Here is a 20,889-nt window from a genome sequence, read left to right as displayed (position 1 = left end):
TATCTTTTGGTTTAAAAGATGCTTGCTCCTTGGAAGAAAAGTTATGACCAACCTAAACAGTATATTCAAAAGCAGAGACATTACTTTGCCAACAAAGGTCTGTCTAGTCAAAGCTATGGTTTTTCCAGTAGTCATATATGGATGTGAGAGTTGGACTATAAAGAAAGCTCAGCGCTAAAGAATTGATGCTTTTGAACTGAGATGTTGGAGAAGACTCTTGAGAGCCCCTTGAACTCCAAGCAGATCCAAGCAGTACATGCTAAAGGAAATCAGTCCTGAATATTCATTAGAAGGACTGGTGCTGAAGCTGAAACTCCAATACTTTGGCCACCTGATGTGTAGAACTGACTCATTTGAAAAGACCATTATGCTGGGAAAGATTGAACGCAGGAGGAGAAGGGGACGACAGAGGATGAGATGGCTGGATGGCATCACTGACTCAATGGACATGAGTTTGAGTGAACTCCAGGAGTTGGTGGTAGACAGGGAAGCCTGGCATGCTGCAGTCCATGGGGTCTTAAAGAGTCGGACACAACTGAGGGACTGAACTGAACTGATGTTTTTTTTCTAGTAACATTATTTTACCCAAACCTCTCAATTAATAATATCTACCCAGTGCCTGTGTTTTATTTTTATTTGTGTTCTTAGTATCTAGCACAATGCCTAGTGCATGGCAGGTATTCAGTAAATGTTCCTTGACAGATCTTTAGTTTGGCCTATTGTAGTCTTTAAATCAAAAGCTGTCTAACATGGTTAGTTAAGTGATCTCTTCTTAGCTGTAAAAGAGCTACCTCTGTTATATTCGAACCAGTAGTGTCATCATCTTGTTTTTCAGAATCCTCATACTTCATTTGAAACGATACAGCTTCAATGTTGCTCTCTCACTTAACAACAAGATTGGGCAGCAAGTCATCATTCCAAGATACCTGACCCTCTCATCTCATTGCACTGAAAATACGAAACCACCCTTTAACCTTGGTTGGAGTGCACAGATGGCAGTGTAAGTCCTTGAGAATTTCTTTCCCTTTTGAAGTAGAAAGACTTCTACTATCTGATCAGAAGAATGACTGAATTAGATAACATGACTGCAGGTAAAATCATACCAAGAAGATTTTAATTTTGCTTTATTTGAGGATTCTGTGCTAAATTACTATGTGATTTAAGTAATTGAAAAAATGCTTTAATAACAATTTTCAATGTGCATTAATTGCCTTTCATAATAAATTACCTTTTTAGGGAGTACTCCTTACTCTTTTAGATCACTGGAAGACAGTTTTATACATTTGAGGAATACAAACCAAATTTACATGGTCTTAAGAGTCCCCTGAACACTAAAAATACCAATTCTTGTGTTTGTTCCCTAGAAGTTCTGTTTCAGCAAATCTGATATAGGACTGGGGAATCGGTATTTTTAATGAATGTCTTTGCTGACTCTTTGAAGTATGCAAACTTGAGAAACAGTATATTAACTATTATGCTGGGACATTTAAAATAGATTGTGTCTTCATAAAAGCATTACCAGTTTGAGCAAAGAACTTCAATGGTGCCTCACAATTTTTCCATGAGAAGTAACTTTTTATTTTATCATCATGAATCCTGGGAAAACCTTAAGATTTCTTCAGATGTTTCTGCATACTTGCATTACTTTGAGCCATATGTTGTAGTTCCATTTTATACTTACACACTAAGTGATAAACATTTGCTAAAATGAATTGATGAAGTTTTGTAAAAATTATTTCCCTTTTGGATTAATATTTGAAATATCATATAGGTTTACACTGAACGCCTCACTGAGCCAGTAACATGTTCCCAGAGAGTCAGTGTTTCTGGATGTTCTCTTATGGCCTTTCTTTAGAATGGATGTTTTTGCTTGATGCAAACTGCCCTCTACTGGTAGAGCTAGTACTCTTTGTGGAAATATTACCATTTCATACGAGTAGCCAAGGCTCTTTACGATCACAGGCCTGAAACTGGGCTCTCTGACTATACAATTTAATACCTTGGAGACTTTGGACAAATTCCTTGACCTGTCTGTAGAGAAAATAACAGAGTAGTTGTGAACTTTAAATGAGATAATATGTATGAGTTCTTATTATAGTGCCTGACATCTAGTAAGTCCTCAATAAATGAGAGCTGTTACTATTTTATTGCTTAAAAGAACTGAGACAAAGAGAATTTCCCAAGTTGTCCTTTTCCTGTTGTATCAGTATTTGACTTCATTTCCAGTATTATTTATTTAGATCATGAGATAAGGCAAAGCCTAGAGAAAGTATTTTGTTTTCTCTTTTGGCCTCTATTATTAGTTGAAAAGTATAATTGTTTGCTTTTCAGGAGGATATAAGGGACTGTAATACAGGATAATTCATTTTATAAGTTAAGTATTTTTTTTAGTAATGTAATTATATACATTATATATTTTCTAATTTTCTGATAGTTCTAGACCATTGAAAGCCTCTCAAATGGTGAATTCCTGCATCACCAGCCCTTCTACACCTTCAAAGTGAGTTATATTTCTTGTGTACCCAAAATTTGTATTTTTAAGGATTTGGCTTACCCTAATTTCCAAGATTATCCCCTTCCCTTTTCATATTGTTTCTCTTTTTGCATGATAACTGCTCTGCATTACTGTATTTTGGAATTTTCCTAAATCTGCTTTGAACTGTAATTAGGGTATATCGAGTTTTAACACTGAAGCAAGTTCTGATGATCCTCTCAAAATTTTGCTTTAAAACTTCTTAGATCATCTTTTGTATGTAATATTTTCATCCTACAACTCTAGAAATTTACTGATGACAAGAAATTTTTAGGATTAAAGAGTTAAAGTAACCCTTACTGGTATAAAAAGCACCATTCTTCAAATACACGCATGGAGATCTCAAAATATCTTTTCACCTGTAGCTAACTAGTGTGGGACTTTTTATCTTAGACACTGAACTGGAGCCATTCTGAAAGGGGACAGGAAAACAAATACATACTAGAATGTAGCTATTCTACAAATATTTTATATATTTTTGCTTCAGACCAGAAGTTTGTCCAAGAAGGAGACAAATACTATTTTTTTTAATATACCTCCTCAGTGATTTGACTAGAACTACAGTTCCTGATTAGACATTTCTAAATGACTTGGTTGTCATTTGACTTTAAAACTAATTTTTCTAAAGATTTGATGTCCCAAAGTACTTTTAGAAAAGAGACACTTCTGTTGTTTAAGGGCTTTTGGGGTGCTTATATAACCATAAAATGACATTTGGGAACTGCTGTTTTCTTTTCCTCCTGTTAATTATTTTTCAGTGCAATTAGAACCAGATGACTAACTGACTAGAAATCTGAAATGGTACCGATATGAATACTCTTGCCCGTTCTCAAGATACAAATGAGCAATACCACTTGGCTGCTTAGAAAGTGAGCAAGTGATGCCTTTACAGGATGAATATTTTTCCTTACTACAGGCAAGCTGCCTTCTGTGAATATAGTAACTATTAATGGAATGCACTCTTTATGTACCAAATCACTATAGTTTCAAGAAAGAGATGGTTTCATTGGGCATCATTATACTTGGCATGGTCAATCTGTTCTCCAGGGTCTTACTGGTATGAGAATTTGAGAGTTGGTCAATAAAGATGACTAGGCCCTAGAAGACCTGTCATGCCGATCAAACTTAAAAGAGGCTGAATTATGAACCAAAATACCATTGGTTCTTCTGTAATATTCTTTGTCACATTTGACCCTGGTATATTAGTAGCCAGGTGTCACCCTCCTTCAGCAAAGTATTTACATAGATAAATAAATAAATGGTATGTTCAGTTTTGCTTGGTGAGCATGGAATCAGAAATGAAGAATTAAGATGGCTAATTGGCTTTTTCGAAGTTATATTAAAAACTCTTTTTAAATACATATTGGGAGGCTATTCAAGTGTTCAGGCTGAAGTGCAGTGATACCCTGACTGCTCTCAGCCAAAGACCATGGTTGGGCTTATTGCTGACCACTTGCCTCTTTTCTTTGATCTACATTGCTATACATTCTCCTGGTTTCCACTGTGGCCTCTTATTTCTTGATGACATCATTCTATATGTTTATTTATAGTTTTCACATTTAGATTATTGCATTTTCTAACTTCCATTTGACTTTTTTTTTTAGTATAGCATATGAATTTATGTTAACCTTCATCAAAGAAAGTTTGTGCTTTTTTACCTTTACCACTTTTTCCTTTAGTTTATTTTTGGCTCACTTAGAAGACAACACAGTAACACCTTACTTATCTAGTATCATTGAAAAGTAATATTTCATATTCCAAATAAATGAATTTTTATATGATTGAAGCTTGCCTTTTAAAACATTGCCTTTTTAATTTTAATCTTTAAAATGTTTTAACCATTTTAGATGGTTATATCTCTGTAACCTTGCAGAATTCCTTATGTTATTAAATGAAACACACTGAAGATAATTTAAATATATTGTAATGACTTAGAACCAGCATTGTAAGTATCCATTATTACACTGTGTTTTAATATGGTAATGCCCTCAGAGGCTTTTAATTCTTATGAGACAGTTTGCCTTTACATTAAATTACTTGATAGCTCTTTATTGTCCTTTTGGTGGTTATTCTCTCTCATTTCTTAGCTCTCATTTCTTGATGAACTTGCTACATTATTTTGCTCACCATTTCCTGGGGAAGAAGGGTCCATGTCTAAACAGTAAAGTTCATGAGCTTTGAAACTACTGCCTTCCTCAGAAGCCTTTTTTTTTTAACCTTTTGGGTCTCTGTGTTCTAGAAGGTAGAGGTTGCCAGAAGTTGGACGTGCATATAAATGGATAAGTGGAATGTTACTGTTAATTTCAAAGTACATGGATCATAATTTTAAAGAGCAAAAATTAGTCCTCATACACTCTGTTGTCAAAAACATATTCATTGCTATGTCTGCATGCATTCAGTAGAGTACTTGCTTTATAAAGACAGTAACAAACTTCTTTGGAGTTGATCATTAAAAGAAAAAAGGCACAAAGTGATTGGTTTACTGATGATATAAAATAGCATAAGAGTTGTCTGATTTTCAAAGCATGGCTCTTTTGGAGTAGGGCAAAGGTAATGCTTAAATATACCTCTTTTGATATATTTTTTTTTCTCTGTTAAATCATTCTCCATAATGGAAAAACTTTTATTTTGATATTTATACTTCAAAGAAATAACAAGGACAGATATTTACTTATCACTTACATAGAGTTGTCTGTTTGTTTGTTTCTCTTAAATAATAGGAATTTCACCTTCAAATCCAAGACCTCCTTGGCTTTATCCCTTGATTCAGACAGTGAAGATGAGCTTAAACGCTCTGTGGCCCTTAGCCATAGGCTTTGTGAAATGTCAGGCAGTGAACAGCAGCAGGAGGACCTGGAAAAGGTAAGTGGTTTCTTACCAAAATATCTGACTGTAGAAACCAATGCCTTTCATAAGCAACATCGGCAAACTTAATAAATACATACAATAGATCGTAAAATTAATGCACCTGTTCGAACAATTTTAAGAGTCTGCTGTTTGTAGCTATAAAACTTGTGTGTTTAAACGTGGATTGAGGCTTTTTTTTAAAATTGAGGTATAATTGACATAAAACATGAGATTAATTTCAACTGTATAACATGATATATTTGTGTATATTTATTGCAAAATGATCACCACAAGAAATCTATTTAACATTATCACTATACCTGGTTACCAAAAAAATTTTTTCTTGTGAGTGAGAACTTTTCAGATGTACTTAGCAACTTTCAAATATGCAATGCAATATTATTAACTGTAAATTACATCCCCATGACTTATTTTATAACTGGAAATTTGTACTTTTTTGCCCCCTCACCGATTTCATTGACTCCCTAGTCCTCACCTTTGGCAGCCACCGTCTGTTCTCTGTATCTGTGGGCTTAGTTTTTTTGTTTTTTAAGATTATACGTGTAAATGAAATCATACAGTATTTATCTTTCTCTCTATGTAACTTATTTCCCTCAGGGTCCTTTAGTGATGTCACAAATGGCAAAATTTCATTGTTTTTCATAGTTTTTTCATGGTTGAATAATGTTCCATCATGTGTGTGTGCGCACACTTAAACACGCACTCATTTCACATCTTGTTTATGCATTCATCCATCAGTAGAAACTTAGGTTGCTTCCAAGATTGATACGTTAAGAAGTGAAGGTTGTTGTAAATAAATAGCTTCCTCCTATTAATATTAATCTTCAGAGCTACTCTTACATGTGCTGTGTGTGCTTATTCACTCAGTCATGTGCAACTCTTTGCGACCCCTTTTGTAGCCTGCCTGGCTCCTCTGTCCATGGGGAATCTCCAGGCAAGAATACTAGAATGGGTTGCCATGCCCTTCTCCAGGGGATCTTAGACCCAGGGATTGAACCCAGGTCTCCTACATTACAGGCAGATTCTTTACCATCTGAGCCACCAGGTCCTCAGATAATTACTTGCATTATTTTGATACTAATTATTAATACGAGGGAACCATAGTGAATATTTTACATTAACAGGCCAACTAGGTAGTCTAAACGTTTGATGGGTGTGAAGGCACAACTTTCAGCATCTTCAGTCTTGACACATAATAATGATAGTTAACATTTTTGAAGATACAAGGTTTTTTAGGAGTTTGCATCATCTCATGAAACTGATTTTAAACCTCATTTCAGTAAAATAACAATTATTCAGTAGTTACTTTTTGTTCAGACTGTTTCCTGTCTTTAAAGTTAGAGGTAGTTTGTGGTTGCTGACCTTGAGTGAGAAATGACAAAATGAAAAATTCTCCCAGAAATCAGAGAAATTTATTCAGAAAATAACTTCTAAATATTTATAAAATCTTGATAGTTTTTATTTTTTTCATCTATTCAAAAAAAAGGAATGAGAGCTACCCACATTTTAAAAAGAATGTTAGGTATAGTGACAGAATATTTACAGTGTGATCCATGTATATCTGGAAAAAATATACCAAAAACACTTAAATATCTCTGAGTGGTGGATTTTTGAATGAGTTTATTTTATTATTTTTATGTATTTTCCAAATGTATACAAAGAGTATACTTAACATTTATTATAATCAAGCAAGTAAACATGTATCTTTATATGTAGTTAATACATAAAAAATTAAAAGAAAATTAGGCTTCCCAATGACTTTATTTATTCGTTATTAGTTGTTAAATAACCCAAAACATCAAAGAAAGGAAACTTAGGCAATTCCCTGGCAGATGAGTGGTTAGGTTTCCACGCTTCCACTGCAGAGGGCATGGAACTAAGATCCCACATGCCACGTGGCACAGCCAGAAAAAGAAAAAGGAAAGGAAACTTCTTAGAAATGAACATATCACTTTAAACTCTAAGATTGCTGTATTTGCAGGCATTCTGTTTTCTTCTAAAAGCAGTTCTATTCTTTAGGATTCAAAATCATGCAGAATAGAACCTGATAAATCTGAATTGGAAAACTCTGGATTTGACGGAATGAGTGAAGAGGAGCTTCTAGCAGCTGTTTTAGAGATAAGTAAAAGAGAAGCTTCACCATCTCTCAGTCATGAAGATGATGATAAACCAACTAGCAGCCCTGATACTGGATTTGCAGAAGATGATATTCAAGAAATGCCTGAAAATCCAGACTCTGTGGAAACTGAGAAGCCGAAGACAATCACAGAGCCTGGTAGGTTTAAAGATAAACATCTGGTAAATAAGACATAACTGTTTTAAAAGCTTTGTAATAGCAAATGACTTCTACATAATGGGAGATGAGATGGATCTGTATAATAGAGCTATAATATTTTTGTGCTCTTTCTCTTCTTTTTCTAACAGAAATAAGTGAATATTGTGAGTTTGTGTCAGAGGCTAGTGGTAGAGTATTCCTTGTCCCTTTAGGTGTCAGTTCAGTTCAGTCGCTCAGTCGTGTCCGACTCTTTGCGACCCCATGAACCGCAGCACGCCAGGCCTCCCTGTCCATCACCAACTCCCGGAGTTCACCCAAACCCATGTCCATTGAGTCAGTGATGCCATCCAACTATCTCATCCTCTGTCGTCCCCTTCTCCTCCTGCCTTCAGTCTTTCCCAGAATCAGGGTCTTTTCAAATGAGTCAGCTCTTCGCATCAGGTGGCCAAAGTATTGGAGTTGCAGCTTCAAAATCAGTCCTACCAATGAACACCCAGGACTGATCTCCTTTAGGATGAACTGGTTGGATCTCCTTGCAGTCCAGGGGACTTTCAAGAGTCTTCTCCAACACCACAGTTTAAAAGCATCAATGCTTCGGCGCTCAGCTTTCTTTATAGTCCAACTCTCACATCCATACATAACCACTGGAAAAACCATAGCCTTGACTAGATGGACCTGTGTTGACAAAGTAATGTCTCTGCTTTTGAATATGCTGTCTAGGTTGGTCATAACTTTCCTTCCAAGGAGTAAACGTCTTTTAATTTCATGGCTGCGATCACCATCTGCAGTGATTTTAGAGCCCCCGAAAATAAAGTCAGCCACTGTTTCCCCGTCTATTTGCCATGAAGTGATGGGACCAGATGCCATGATCTTCGTTTTCTGATTGTTGAGCTTTAAGCCAACTTTTTCACTCTCCTCTTTCACTTTCATCAAAAGGCTCTTTAGTTCTTCACTTTCTGCCATAAGGGTGGTGTCATCTGCTTATCTGAGATTACTGATATTTCTCCTGGCAATTTTGATTCCAGCTTGTGCTTCTTTCAGCCCAGCGTTTCTCATGATGTACTCTGCATATAAGTTAAATAAGCAGGGTGACAATATACAGCCTTGATGTACTCCTTTTCTTGTTTGGAACCAGTCTGTTGTTCCATGTACAGTTCTAACTATTGCTTCCTGACCTGCGTACAAGTTTCTCAAGAGGCAGGTCAGGTGGCCTGGTATTCCCATCTCTTTCAGAATTTTCCACAGTTGATTGTGATCCACACAGTCAAAGGCTTTGGCATAATCAATAAGGCAGAAATAGATGTTTTTCTGGAACTCTCTTGCTTTTTCCATGATCCAGCGGATGTAGGTGTACATCAAAAGAAAAGTTGGTATTCCTGCATTTAAAAATTGTTTGTGTCAATTTTTGGTCACTTTTTTCTTACCACTTCTCTCATAAATATGTATAATTCTTCATTTTTTCATATCTGAACTTATATCAAGTTCTAATGTATAAATCAAGTTCTCCGTTCTTCTTTGGGTTCATCCCTTTAAAATGGTGGAAAGACCACTGAACCAAGAGAGCAGGTCTTGGGTGTCTAGTCTTAGCTATACCACCTACTAGTTATAAATTTTTAAATAAGTGATTTAACCCCTTGATAGCTATGAGACATACTTCAGATGGTTGGGGTAAAATGTTAAACAATACATACGTATTATGTGAAGTGCTATACAGATACAAATATTTTTGTGGTAATTATTACTCAAATTTTGTTGTTTCTCAAGCTATCACTGCAAACAACAGAACTGAACCTCCTTGCCTTGCGCTACGGGTGTCTTAAGATTTTTAAGTAAAGAATTTTCACTGCCTCTCCTTGTAGCCATGTCTGACTTTTTTCTGCTGGTACTAAATACTAAGGATTTAGTATCTATATCTATATAGCTAGCTAATGTGTGTCAGTATGTCAAGCCTAGGATTTTGGAAGTGAAGACAATACTAGTATATGATAGAATTTTTTTATCTCTTGATGGTAAATATCCTTATGAAGTCCCCTTCTCTTACTAAACTAACAATCACTGCCTTTGGAAGTGAATCAGGATTTCAGTATCACTAAAAGATAAGAACTCTTTTCAAAATAACATATCCTCCATATCATTATCATATGTTAAAAATTAATAATAATTCTAAGGAATGATCAAATATGATCAAACCCTCCGTAAGGTTTTTATTTTGAAAATTTCAAATCCAGAGAGAAGTTGAAAAATAAAATACACACTTTTATACCCTTCATCTAGATTCATTAACATTTTGTAACTTTCTTTTTCCTCTCCCTTCCTCACCGCCCCCATGTATATGTGTAGTTGTGTGATAGTTACCCCAAAATTAGTGCTTTAAAACAGCTATTTTAATATGTCATAATTCTATAGATTGACTGGTCTTTGATGGTAGTTCTTCTGCTCCCTGTGTTGTTGACTGGGCAGTAACATTCAAGATGGCTCACCTTGGCACCTTGGTGGTATTGGTGAGAAGGATCAGCTGGGATGCCTAGATAGCCTCTCTGTTCTTCTGGTCCCCTTTCCCTGGCCATCTGTCTCCTCCTCTTCTCTTCATCTTTTCCATCTCTTCATATAATCTCAGGGACTCTACCTTTCCATGTGGTCTCTTCAGTATGGTAGCCAAATGTCTTACATGATAGCTCAGGGCTCCCCAGAACACAAAAGGGGCATCTGCCAGGTCCTTAATGTATGAAGTGAAGTGAAGTCTCTCAGTTGTGTCTGACTCTTTGCTACCCCATGGACTATAGTCTACCAGGCTCCTCCGTCCATGGGATTTTCTAGGCAAGAGTACTGGAATGAGTTGCCATTTCCTTCTCCAGGGGGTCTTCCTGACCCAGGGATTGAACCCCAGTCTCCCGCATTGCAGGCAGATGCTTTACCCTCTTAGCCACCAGGGAAGCCCTTAATGTATAGGCTCAAAATTAGGACAGAATCAGTTCTGTCACATTTTCTTAAAGCACTCACAGGATCTGCAAGTGTTCACTGTGAGTTGGACTACACAGAGTTAGAATACCTATATGCATGGTTCATTGGATGCCATCTTTGGAGAATGAGCATGCACACACTCTTCTTTTTAATAGAACTATTTGAAATTGCAAGTATCATAACACTTTACCCTGAAACACTTCAACCTGACTCTCCTAAGTACATGGAAATTTTCTTATGTAACAGTTAGCATACCTAAGAATGTTAAGAGTGATTCCATATATAATTCCATATATAGAGATCCCACATATACATTTTCCCATTGATCTGTAACGTATTTTTTACACTTTTAAAAAAAAACTCAAATCCAAAGCTTACCCACTGCATTTTGTTGTTAGGTCCCTTTAGTCTCTAGTCAAGGCCAATTTTTCTTTGAAAAGCTCCCATTATGAATTGTCCTACTATTCTTTAACAGCTGTTTTGGATTCCTCTGCACCCCCCTCCACCCCCCCACTTCATACCCTGAAACTTCAGAGCATGGAGATGGGATCATTTTTCTCCTTGTTGCCCATTGCCAATTCCAACTGCTTGTCTCCTTTCATCCTAAAAAAAATTCCTGCTCGTTTGAAGCATGTAACTTCTGACTTTGCCATATTATCTCTTTCTATAGCTATCTTTTACCTTCCAATCATTCCACTCCCATCAGCATTCTTAGGGCTTTCAGCATCCTCCTAAATGTCCCTATCAACCACCTGGTTTCTCAGTTCCTAATGTGAATTCCAAAGAACTTTTCTTTTTCCCCATCTTGACAACTGACGAAACTCAAACCAGTAGTTCTTACAGTATATCTCCAGGCTATCAATATCATGTAGGAACTTGCTGGAAATGCCATTCTTGACCCCCACCCCTCACCTAATGAATGAGAAACTCTGGATGTTGGGGCTCAGCATTCTGTCTTTTGATTCCAGTTGATTCTGATGTTAAAGTATGAGAACTATCTCCCTAGATTTTGTCATCATCAGTAACTGTATCACCTTTGAAATACTAATTTCAAGTATCTTTCTCTAACCCATTTCTCCTCCTAGCTCAAGTAATGTCATTCTTCTATTCTCTTTATTTCTTGCCAAAGAATGTTCAAATTACCACACAGTTGCACTCATTTCACATGTTAGCAAAGTAATGCTCAAAATTCTCCAAGCTAGGCTTCAACAGTACGTGAACTGAGAACTTCCAAATGTTCAAACTGGATTTAGAAATGGTAGAGGAACCAGAGATCAAATTGCCAACATCTGTTGAATCATAGAAAAAGCAAGAGAATTCCAGAAAAAACATCTGCTTCATTGACTACGCTAAAGCCTTTGACTGTGGATGACAACAAACTGTGGAAAATTCTTAAAGATATGAGAATACCAGATTACCTTACCTGCCTCCTGGGGAACCTGTATGCAGATCAAGAAGCAACAGTTAGAACCAGACATGGAACAACAGACTGGTTCCAAACTGAGGAGAGTATATCAAGGCTTTATTGTATATTGTCACCCTGCTTATTTAACTTCTGTGCAGAGTACATCATGCAAAATGCCAGACTGGATGCAGCACAAGCTAGAATCAAGATTGCCAAGAGAAATATCAATAACCTCAGATATGCAGGTGATAACACCCTTATGGCAGAAAGCAAAGAGGAGCTAAAGACCCTTGAAAGTGAAAGAGGAGAGTGAAAAAGTTGGCTGAAAACTCAACATTCAGAAAACTAAGATCATGGCATCTAGTCACATCTCTTCATGGCAAATAGATGGGGAAACAGTGGAAACAGTGACAGACTTTATTTTCTTGGGTTCCAGAATCACTGCAGATGGTGACTGCAGCCATGAAGTTTAAAAAATGCTTGCTCCTTGGAAGAAAAGCTATGACAAACCTAGATAGCATGTTAAAAAGCAGAGATATTACTTTGCCAAAAAGGTCTGTATAGTCAAAGGTATGGTTTTTCTACTAGTCATGTATGGATGTGAGAGTTGGACCATAAGGAAGGCTAAACGCCAAAGATTTGATGCTTTTGAACTGTAATGTTGGAGAAGACTCTTGAGAGTCCCAGTCCATCCGAAAGGAAATCAGTCCTGAATATTTACTGAAAGGACTGATGTTGAAGCTGCAACTCCAATACTTTGGCCACCTGATGCGAAGAGCTGACTTATTTGAAAAGACCCTGATGCTGGGAAAGATTGAAGGCAGGAGGAGAAGGGGATAACAGAAGATCAGATGGTTGGATGGCATCACTGACTCAATGGACATGGGTTTGAGCAGACTCTGGGAGATGGTGAAGGACAAGGAAGCCTGGCATGCTGCAGTCCATGAGGTCACAAAGAGGTCCAAGTCATGTCACAAAGGACATGACTGAGTGACTGAACAACAAAAACTTACTTCAACAATTACCTGATCTCATTAAGACTTCCAGTCTGTTGTCTTCTACTTTTTGGCTCTTCATCACCTCCCTTTTGTTATCACTTCCCTCCCCAGCCTATATGCCATATTCTGATTCTCTTCTCTCTTTCCTCTGTTTGTTCCTCTGTTGCCTAATGAAATCCCATTTTGCAGCTCAACCATCTTTTTACTCCATACCTTCACCCAAGCAGCTAAAGATTGCTGGAGAAAAATCACAAAACTGTGATGACTATACTTTCCTCAAATTCACAGCCACAGTGTAACATGGGCACTGAATTCTACTTGTCAGTTCTGTTATAGTTCCTTAGTAAATTTCTTTTCTTGGTCTCCATAATGTCTTAAATCTATAGTTCTCCTTCCACATATGATCTGGGCTCACAACTTAGCTGTAAGTCTTTCAAAGAAAATAGATGCAATCAGATGAAAGCTGTGCCTTCATCTTTGTTATGGAGGAAATGTCCTTATTCTTATTTAAGGCCAATCCCTTCATTCATTGATATCCAGGATCTCATCTACTTGTGCCTTCTAAAGACTATCTTGAAATTATACTGTTATGTTATACTGTTTCTCTTATGCATCTTTTCTAAATCATTCTGTTGTTTCTTAATATTACCCTTTTTAAAGAACCGTATTATGATCTTGTGTTTCCCTATAGCTGTTGCCCCTTTTGTTTGCTCCCCTCCCGGAAAAATCCTTTGAAAGAGTCGTTTTACTCATTCTCTCTTTTTTCTTATCATCTCCCATTCTCTTGTCTACACTCTCAAAATGGGCTTTTACCTCCACCACTCCACTAAAATGTATCAAGTTTATAGTAGCAATATTTCATAAACTCCACCACTCCCTCCTTAACATGTAAAGCTTTATAAACTTTTTTCTATAAACTACTCTTGCCTGGTTTTTTCTTCCTACTAAACCAACCATTCATCCTAGGGTTTTTTTGGTTTTGATTTTGCTTTCCTCATCAGAACTGTAACTGTTGGAATATTCCCAGAACACTATCCTTAGCTGTCTTTTTTTCTAAAGCTCTCTCTCTAAGTGATCTTACATGTTCCCATAACCTCACATACTGACGGAATATCAAATTCATATCCTTGCCTAGATCTCTCCCCTGAGCTTTAAACTTACATATTTAAATGCCTACTTGAAATGTCCATTTGGTTGACTGATTTTTAGCTGCCACCCCCACCCCAGTAACCTTGTACCATATCAGCAAGTGGTATCACCATCCACCGTTTTTTGGTTCAAGCCAAAAATATATCTCCCTTGGTTTTTTTTGTTTATTTGTTTGTTTATACCTCATATTCAGTCCATCAATAGGTCTAGTCTATTATACCTCCAAAATATATCCTGAATCCAATCACTTATCAACATCTTCATAACTATAACTCTAGTCTTCCAACTCTCACTTGGGCCACTACAGTTGATTCCTAATGTCTCTTCCTTCACTCTCACCCCACTACAGACCTTCTTTCATGAGCAAAGCTGCCAGCGTAATCTTTCTGAAGCATAAATCATACATTACCCTTCTGCCTTGAACTTACTGTGATTTCCCATTACACTTAATCCAGGCTTCTCACTATGGCCTGTCTTCACCTTGCCCCTCTTTCACTCTGCTGTTTTAGCCATACTGATACTCTCTGTGTGTCCCTCATGCTAAGCTCATTTTCATCTCCAAGCCTTTGCACTTTAGCTCCTTCAGGGAAAGGGTCATCTTGCCTTAATTATCACTATATCCTCAACTTCTTTAGCAGTACCTGGCACCTAGCTTGATTCTCAGTAAATATTTGGAGTGCGTCACATTGCTCATCTCTTGAATCAACTGAAGAGGGAAAGAAAGACTGGTTAAGTAAGATTTCACTGTTAACCAAAGACGGGGGGAAGAGTGTGTGTGCAAAGGTCCAGATGTGAGAAAGGCCATGGTAAGTTAATGAACCTTAAAAGTTCAGAATGATCTGCATGGCTAGAACATTAATGTTGAGGGGGAAAAAGCAAAAGATGAGCCTAGAGAGTTACACAGACTCCAGTTTTTACCTGGCCTAAAGTCATGTTTAGAAGTTTGGACTTTTATTTCAAAAGCATTAGGAAGTTATTGAATAATTTTAAGCAAAAGGTATTTGATAAAGATTTGTATTTGAAAAAGATAATTCACTGCAGTGTAGTGCATAATTTAAAGAAGAACCAAAGTATCCTGTGAGAACTGTTAGAAAGTTACTACAGTAGCCCAAACCAAAAGTTAATGTACCCTGAGCCAACATTTGGCATTGGAAAAAAAATAACAGTTGATGGATTCAAGAGAGAGGTGGGAAATAACACTTTATCTAATATGAGTGGGTAAATGAGAAGTCAGAATGACTCCCAGATTTCTGTCTTAAAAAAAACACTGGGTGGACACTTACCCCTTGACTGAAATACAGAATGTAGAAAAGAAGCAGCAGCTTTCATTTGGGATGGGAGAAGCAGCAGATGATCTAATTAGTATAAGAATGTTGAGTTTTTATCACATGCACCCCCTCTGATCCACTGTGCCAGTTCCTTTAAAGTGTGTTTTTCATCTCATAGTCTTGTTTATTTCTAGATCTGAACTGCTTTTTGTATCTATCTGATAATCTTGTTCTGAAGACAGATGTATATTGAGCTTTTTAGCATCTCAAAGTTTCTTATACCTGTTTGCTATCACATGCATTAATTGCTAGTGTAATTCTAGGATTGTATGAGATATATTGGTACATTGAGTGCTGAAAATTATTGGTTAAGAATTGTGCCTCTGTCACCTATTTTTATGAGTATGTTTTGAATAAAAGTAATTATGTTCATCTTATTTCCCAGAATAGCAGCCTCAACTCCCAAATCTTTTTTCCACTTGAAGTGCTTAACATCAACTAACTTTGAATGTCTCGGTTCCAAATTTCCAGAAGAGGTCCAACTGGTTAACTCTTTCAGATATTCATTCCTGGTCCAGTAAGCTAAGGCCAAAGGGACAGGCAGGATTTTATATGCTTCAGAGCCACCCCTTCTAGGCTTTGGAAATGATTGTTTCTCCAAAAATGGAGGAGTTAAAAAAATTTTTTTTAATTGGAATCATACTGCTTTTTGCACTTAATATATCCTGAGTTTCTTTTAATGAATATTCAGAATAAGTTTTAATGGTAAATACTCAGTCAGTTGCTGCTGTTGCTTAAGTCACTTCAGTTGTGTCCGACTCTGTGCGACCCCATAGACAGCAGCCCACCAGGCTCCTCTGTCCCTGGGATTCTCCAGGCAAGAACACTGGAGTGGGTTGCCATTTCCTTCTCCAGTGCATGCATACATGCATGCTAAGTCGCTGCAGTTGTGTCCAACTCTGTGCAACCCTATGGACAGCAGCCCACCAGGCTCCTCTGTCCAGAGGATTCTCTAGACAAGAATGCTGGATTGGGTTGCGATTTCTTTGTCTAATTCAGTCAGTAAGTCAGTTCAATTAAAAAATGACTAGTTGCTGATTTAGTCTAAAACCAAAATGCTGTAAGCTTCAGAGTTGTCTGTATTATGGAAAAGTATTTACCATTTCCAATGGTTCCAATTCAGTATTGGGGCAGGTAAAGAGCACACACTAATTTTAAAACAGTCTATATGAAATGAGCCTGTAAAGTCAAAATTCTTACCGACTGGCTAAACTTTTTTTTATGAGAACTTCCTTAACTTGTTGAGGTGAAAGTTTTTGCTTTGGTAAAATGTTTGAGAAGGGAAAGAGAGAAGGAGGTTCCTTGCTTTTCTCCCCACTCTTACCTGTATTAAAAATTACAATGAAATTTCAGGTAACCAGAATAAAATTTTACCTATACTGTTTATTCTGGCTAACACTAGAATAAGGAGAAAGTATATAATAGATGCTAATTGTCCAGTGGTGATGAATGGGTGCTCTACTGGCTATCCTCCAATCCATGTAAGTGTAAGGAGTTCTGCTACTAGAACTCAGAACATGCACTGACAGAATGGTCGGAACATCATACTTCGTTGTTTGGACATATGAGGCAGTGGCATTAGCGCGCTGCTGCTGCTGCTGAGTCACTTCAGTCCTGTCCGACTCTGTGTGACCCCATAGATGGCAGCCCACCAGGCTCCCCTGTCCCTGGGATTGTCCAGGCAAGAACACTGGAGTGGGTTGCCATTTCTTTCTCCAATGCATGAAAGTGAAAAGTGAAAATGAAGTCGCTCAGTAGTGTCCGACTCTTCACGACCCCATGGACTGCAGCCCACCAGGCTCCTCCATCCATGGGATTTTCCAGGCAAGAGTACTGGAGTGGGGTGCCATTGCCTTCTCTGGGCATTAGCACTAGGAGGCTCTAATCTAGAAATTGAGAATGAACAGAAAAAAATGAAGGATTAATCTTTTTCTTATCTCCATGGGTAAATGTTTTAAACATAATATGTTGTCATATATTTTTATGGTACATGAAATGTGTATTACATATTTTATGTAGCTCTTTTATTTAGAATATGCACAAGGCTCATACGATTGTTAATGTAAAAATACTCATGATATACAGTGTAGTAAGGGAAAATCTCAATAATTAGCCTAATCATTCTATCCTAATTCTTACTTTATTTATCCTAAACAATACTTTATTCCTAGTAATTGGTCATGTGACATAACCTATGAATATGGCTATTTTTTTGTCTCTATCCTTAACCACGGTGCTTCTAATGATTGGTTAAGTTTCAGAACCATTACTGTAGGTCGCTGGTTCTCAACTGAGGGCAGTTTTGTTCCCCAGGGGACATTTAACAGTGTTACTTTTGGTTGTCACAACTAGGGAGGGTGGGGTTGCTACTGGCATCTAGTAGGTAGAGGTCAAGGATATTGCTAAATATTATACAGTGTACAGGGGAGCCCTCTCCCCATCCAAACAAAAATCCCACCCAAAGTGCCAGTAGTACTGAGATAAGGAAGCCCTGATCTAGATGTAGCAAGGGGAGATTGTATGTCCCAAGCAAGTTATGTCTGGGGTTAGGATGCATTACTCTTTGAATAATACATATCACTCTAATGCAGAGATTTCAGTTTATAAGAGAATTTCCCGGTGATGTTCTGTTCTGCTTCTTCAGATCCTGCCAGTTTTACTGAGATAACTAAAGACTGTGATGAAAATAAAGAGAATAAAACTCCAGAAGGATCTCAAGGAGAGGTTGATTGGCTCCAGCAGTATGATATGGAGCGTGAGAGGGAGGAACAGGAGCTTCAGCAGGCATTGGCTCAGAGCCTCCAGGAGCAAGTAAGAAATACCTCCATATCTGTCTTTTCCAAGAGATAGAGCAATAATAATAGTAAAAAACGTTTGTTAAGCACTTTATGTCAGGCATTGTTCCAGGTGATTTACATACAGTAAATCACTGAGCCACCTAAACAAACTAAACTTGCTTTGGGCCTTTTCCTTAGGTTTGAAACAATTACTGATTTTTTTTTTTCTTTTACTCCAAGTGCAACAAAATGTCTTGTTGGTTACCTTCTATTACCATGACTTGTTGCGTGCTAAAGCAAGATGGATTACTGGAGATCATTCCTAGTCCAGTTTTATTTTGTAAGCAATTAAAACAGCCAATATGCGATCATGATTTTATCATTAATATTTTAAGGCAAAGAATATCGGGTCTTAATTTTAACTGCATTTTATCTGGGGAGCTTTAAAAAGAATACTGATGCCAGGGTTGTTCTTTCCCTCAGAAATTCTGATATAATTGATCTCAGATGTGGTCTGGGAGACTAGATTTCTTTCTTCTTTTTTATTTTCCTAAACTTCCAGCAATGATTCTAATGTGCAGGCAGTGTGGAGAACTGCTGCTTTAAAACTGTTTCAGAACCAGCTGTTCTGTATCCTTTTATTTATAAAAAGTACCTCCCTAATTGCCTTGTCATCAAAAATATATATATGTCAAACTGTTTTACAGATTGTTTATAGTAATCATCTGTTTCAGAAAACTTCCTTTCAGTGGAAAAGAAATTTTATTTCTTAGCAGTAGTTCCTCATAGGGCATGCGTGCGTGCTCCGGCATGTCCAGCTCTGCAACCCTGTGGACAGTAGCCCCCTAGGCTCCTATGTCCATAGGATTCCCCAGGCAAGAATACTGGGGTGGGTTGCCCTTTGCAGAAAAAGAGAAAAGAAGGAAAAAGAAAATATTTTAGCAACCTTCCTTTTCACATACTTTTCTTGTCAACTGACCTGGTTAAAATTGTCTTCTTTTTCTCAGATGTGAGGATTATGAGATGAAGGTTTCTTTAGTTGGCACACCTTCTTGTTTAGTCGCTAAGTTGTGCACACAACTTTCTGCAACCCCTGGACTGTAGCTCCCTGGACTCCTCTGTCCATGGGATATCCCAGGCTAAAACACTGGAATGAGTTGCCATTTCCTTCTCCAGGGGATCTTCCCAACCCAGGGGTTGAACCTATGTCTCCTGTGTTGGCAGGCAGATTCTTTACTGCTGAGCCACCAGGGAAGCCCTGCATAATTCTATTAATTACTAAAAGAGAGTCCTTTACCGTCTTGTCTCAATGTAGACTTTATATACTTGGATAAATTTAAGTAATCATATTTCCTCTTAGAGAACACCTCTGTGACTTTCTTGAACACAGTATTATTGCTCCTAGGACTATAATGCAGAATAGCTCATTCTAAGCTTCTTATATATTTAACTTTAAAAACAAGTCTAGAATTGACAAAAGTATAAAACATGCATCCTTTGTAAATGATCTTTTCTCTCAAGATGAAAGGGAAAATTTGTAGTCAACATTTTCCTATTCCTTTTTATAATTAGTATCTAGTTGAGACATTTTCAGAGGTACTTTTTTTTTTCTTTAAAGAAAACCTCAGATATATTAGAAAAGCATAGAAATCTATTAATAGTATTTTGTGGAAATTTTGTTTTACCTTGTTGTCATAGATGTAGGCTCAGTGATGTGGTAGAGCCAGCTCCCTGTCAGCCTAGGAGAGCCCACTATACATAGCTCTTCCCAAATCTGCAGTCAGAGTTACATTGGTAGCTTAAAACTGGCCGTAGTAGGAAGACAGTTTTGGAAAAAGTAAAGAACTTCTCCATCTCTCTCAAGAGGTCATATTCTAAACATTCATAATTTTATAGAAAGCATTATTAGCAAATACGTTCAGAGCAGCTGTCTTTATCCTTATTAAGTAAGTTTAATCAATACTTCTTTAAATACCTTAGTTTTGTCCTTGTTCCTTTAGGAGGCTTGGGAACAGAAAGAAGATGATGACCTCAAAAGAGCTACAGAGTTAAGTCTTCAAGGTATGGAGATTACTTTAATTACATTTTTTTTTTTGTATGATGAAATGTATCACACACAGGAGTATATCAAATGTTTTTGTCATTTTTAATAACAATAACAAATTTGAACACCTCCCAGGTAAAGAAATAGAACCTTAGAAGTTATTTGTATACCCCTTCCCTCCCTCCCGGAGGAAACCAAACACTCAAACATAATTTTCTCATCTCTTTAGTTTTCCATCTTTTTATTATTTTTCTCTACTGTCTGGAAAGTTTCTCCAACATTATCACCAACTTCAAACTTTTTTTTAGTATTTTATGTCTATTATATTTCTGATTTTTAAGAACTGGTTTGTGATTGCTACTTTTTATAAGATTTTTGGGGTAGGGTGGTTCATGAAAGCAATACCATCTCAACTCTGAGGATATTAAACATAGTTCATTTTTTGTGTGTATTTGATGTTTTCATCTCCCTGAGTAGATCTCTTTTCTCCATTTTGCTCTGTCCTGTGTGTTTATTTTGGTCTTTATATTCCATGTTAGAGCCTTTCCTCA

At 37.1% G+C, this 20,889-nt stretch overlaps 1 protein-coding gene across 7 annotated transcripts in view; it reads left to right on the top strand.

The window, feature by feature from the left end:
- The window catches only part of USP37 (ubiquitin specific peptidase 37), an 85,701-nt gene that overhangs the window by 52,386 nt on the left and 12,426 nt on the right, over positions 1-20,889 (top strand). For 5 of the 7 annotated variants that reach the window (XM_061384835.1, XM_061384861.1, XM_061384851.1 and 2 more), the window contains 6 exons: positions 836-1,000; positions 2,435-2,500; positions 5,254-5,395; positions 7,421-7,676; positions 18,162-18,328; positions 20,295-20,355. In XM_061384835.1, coding sequence (XP_061240819.1) covers positions 836-1,000; positions 2,435-2,500; positions 5,254-5,395; positions 7,421-7,676; positions 18,162-18,328; positions 20,295-20,355 — 857 coding nt within the window. The remainder of the gene's footprint in view (positions 1-835; positions 1,001-2,434; positions 2,501-5,253; positions 5,396-7,420; positions 7,677-18,161; positions 18,329-20,294; positions 20,356-20,889) is intronic. The other 2 variants (XM_061384879.1, XM_061384870.1) reach the window with 1 other exon arrangement.

This window comes from Bos javanicus, chromosome 2 (genome assembly GCF_032452875.1).
Source record: "Bos javanicus breed banteng chromosome 2, ARS-OSU_banteng_1.0, whole genome shotgun sequence".
NCBI lineage: Eukaryota > Metazoa > Chordata > Mammalia > Artiodactyla > Bovidae > Bos > Bos javanicus.
Note: the sequence above shows the minus strand (reverse complement) of the source record. Positions and strands in the feature narration are given on the sequence as shown.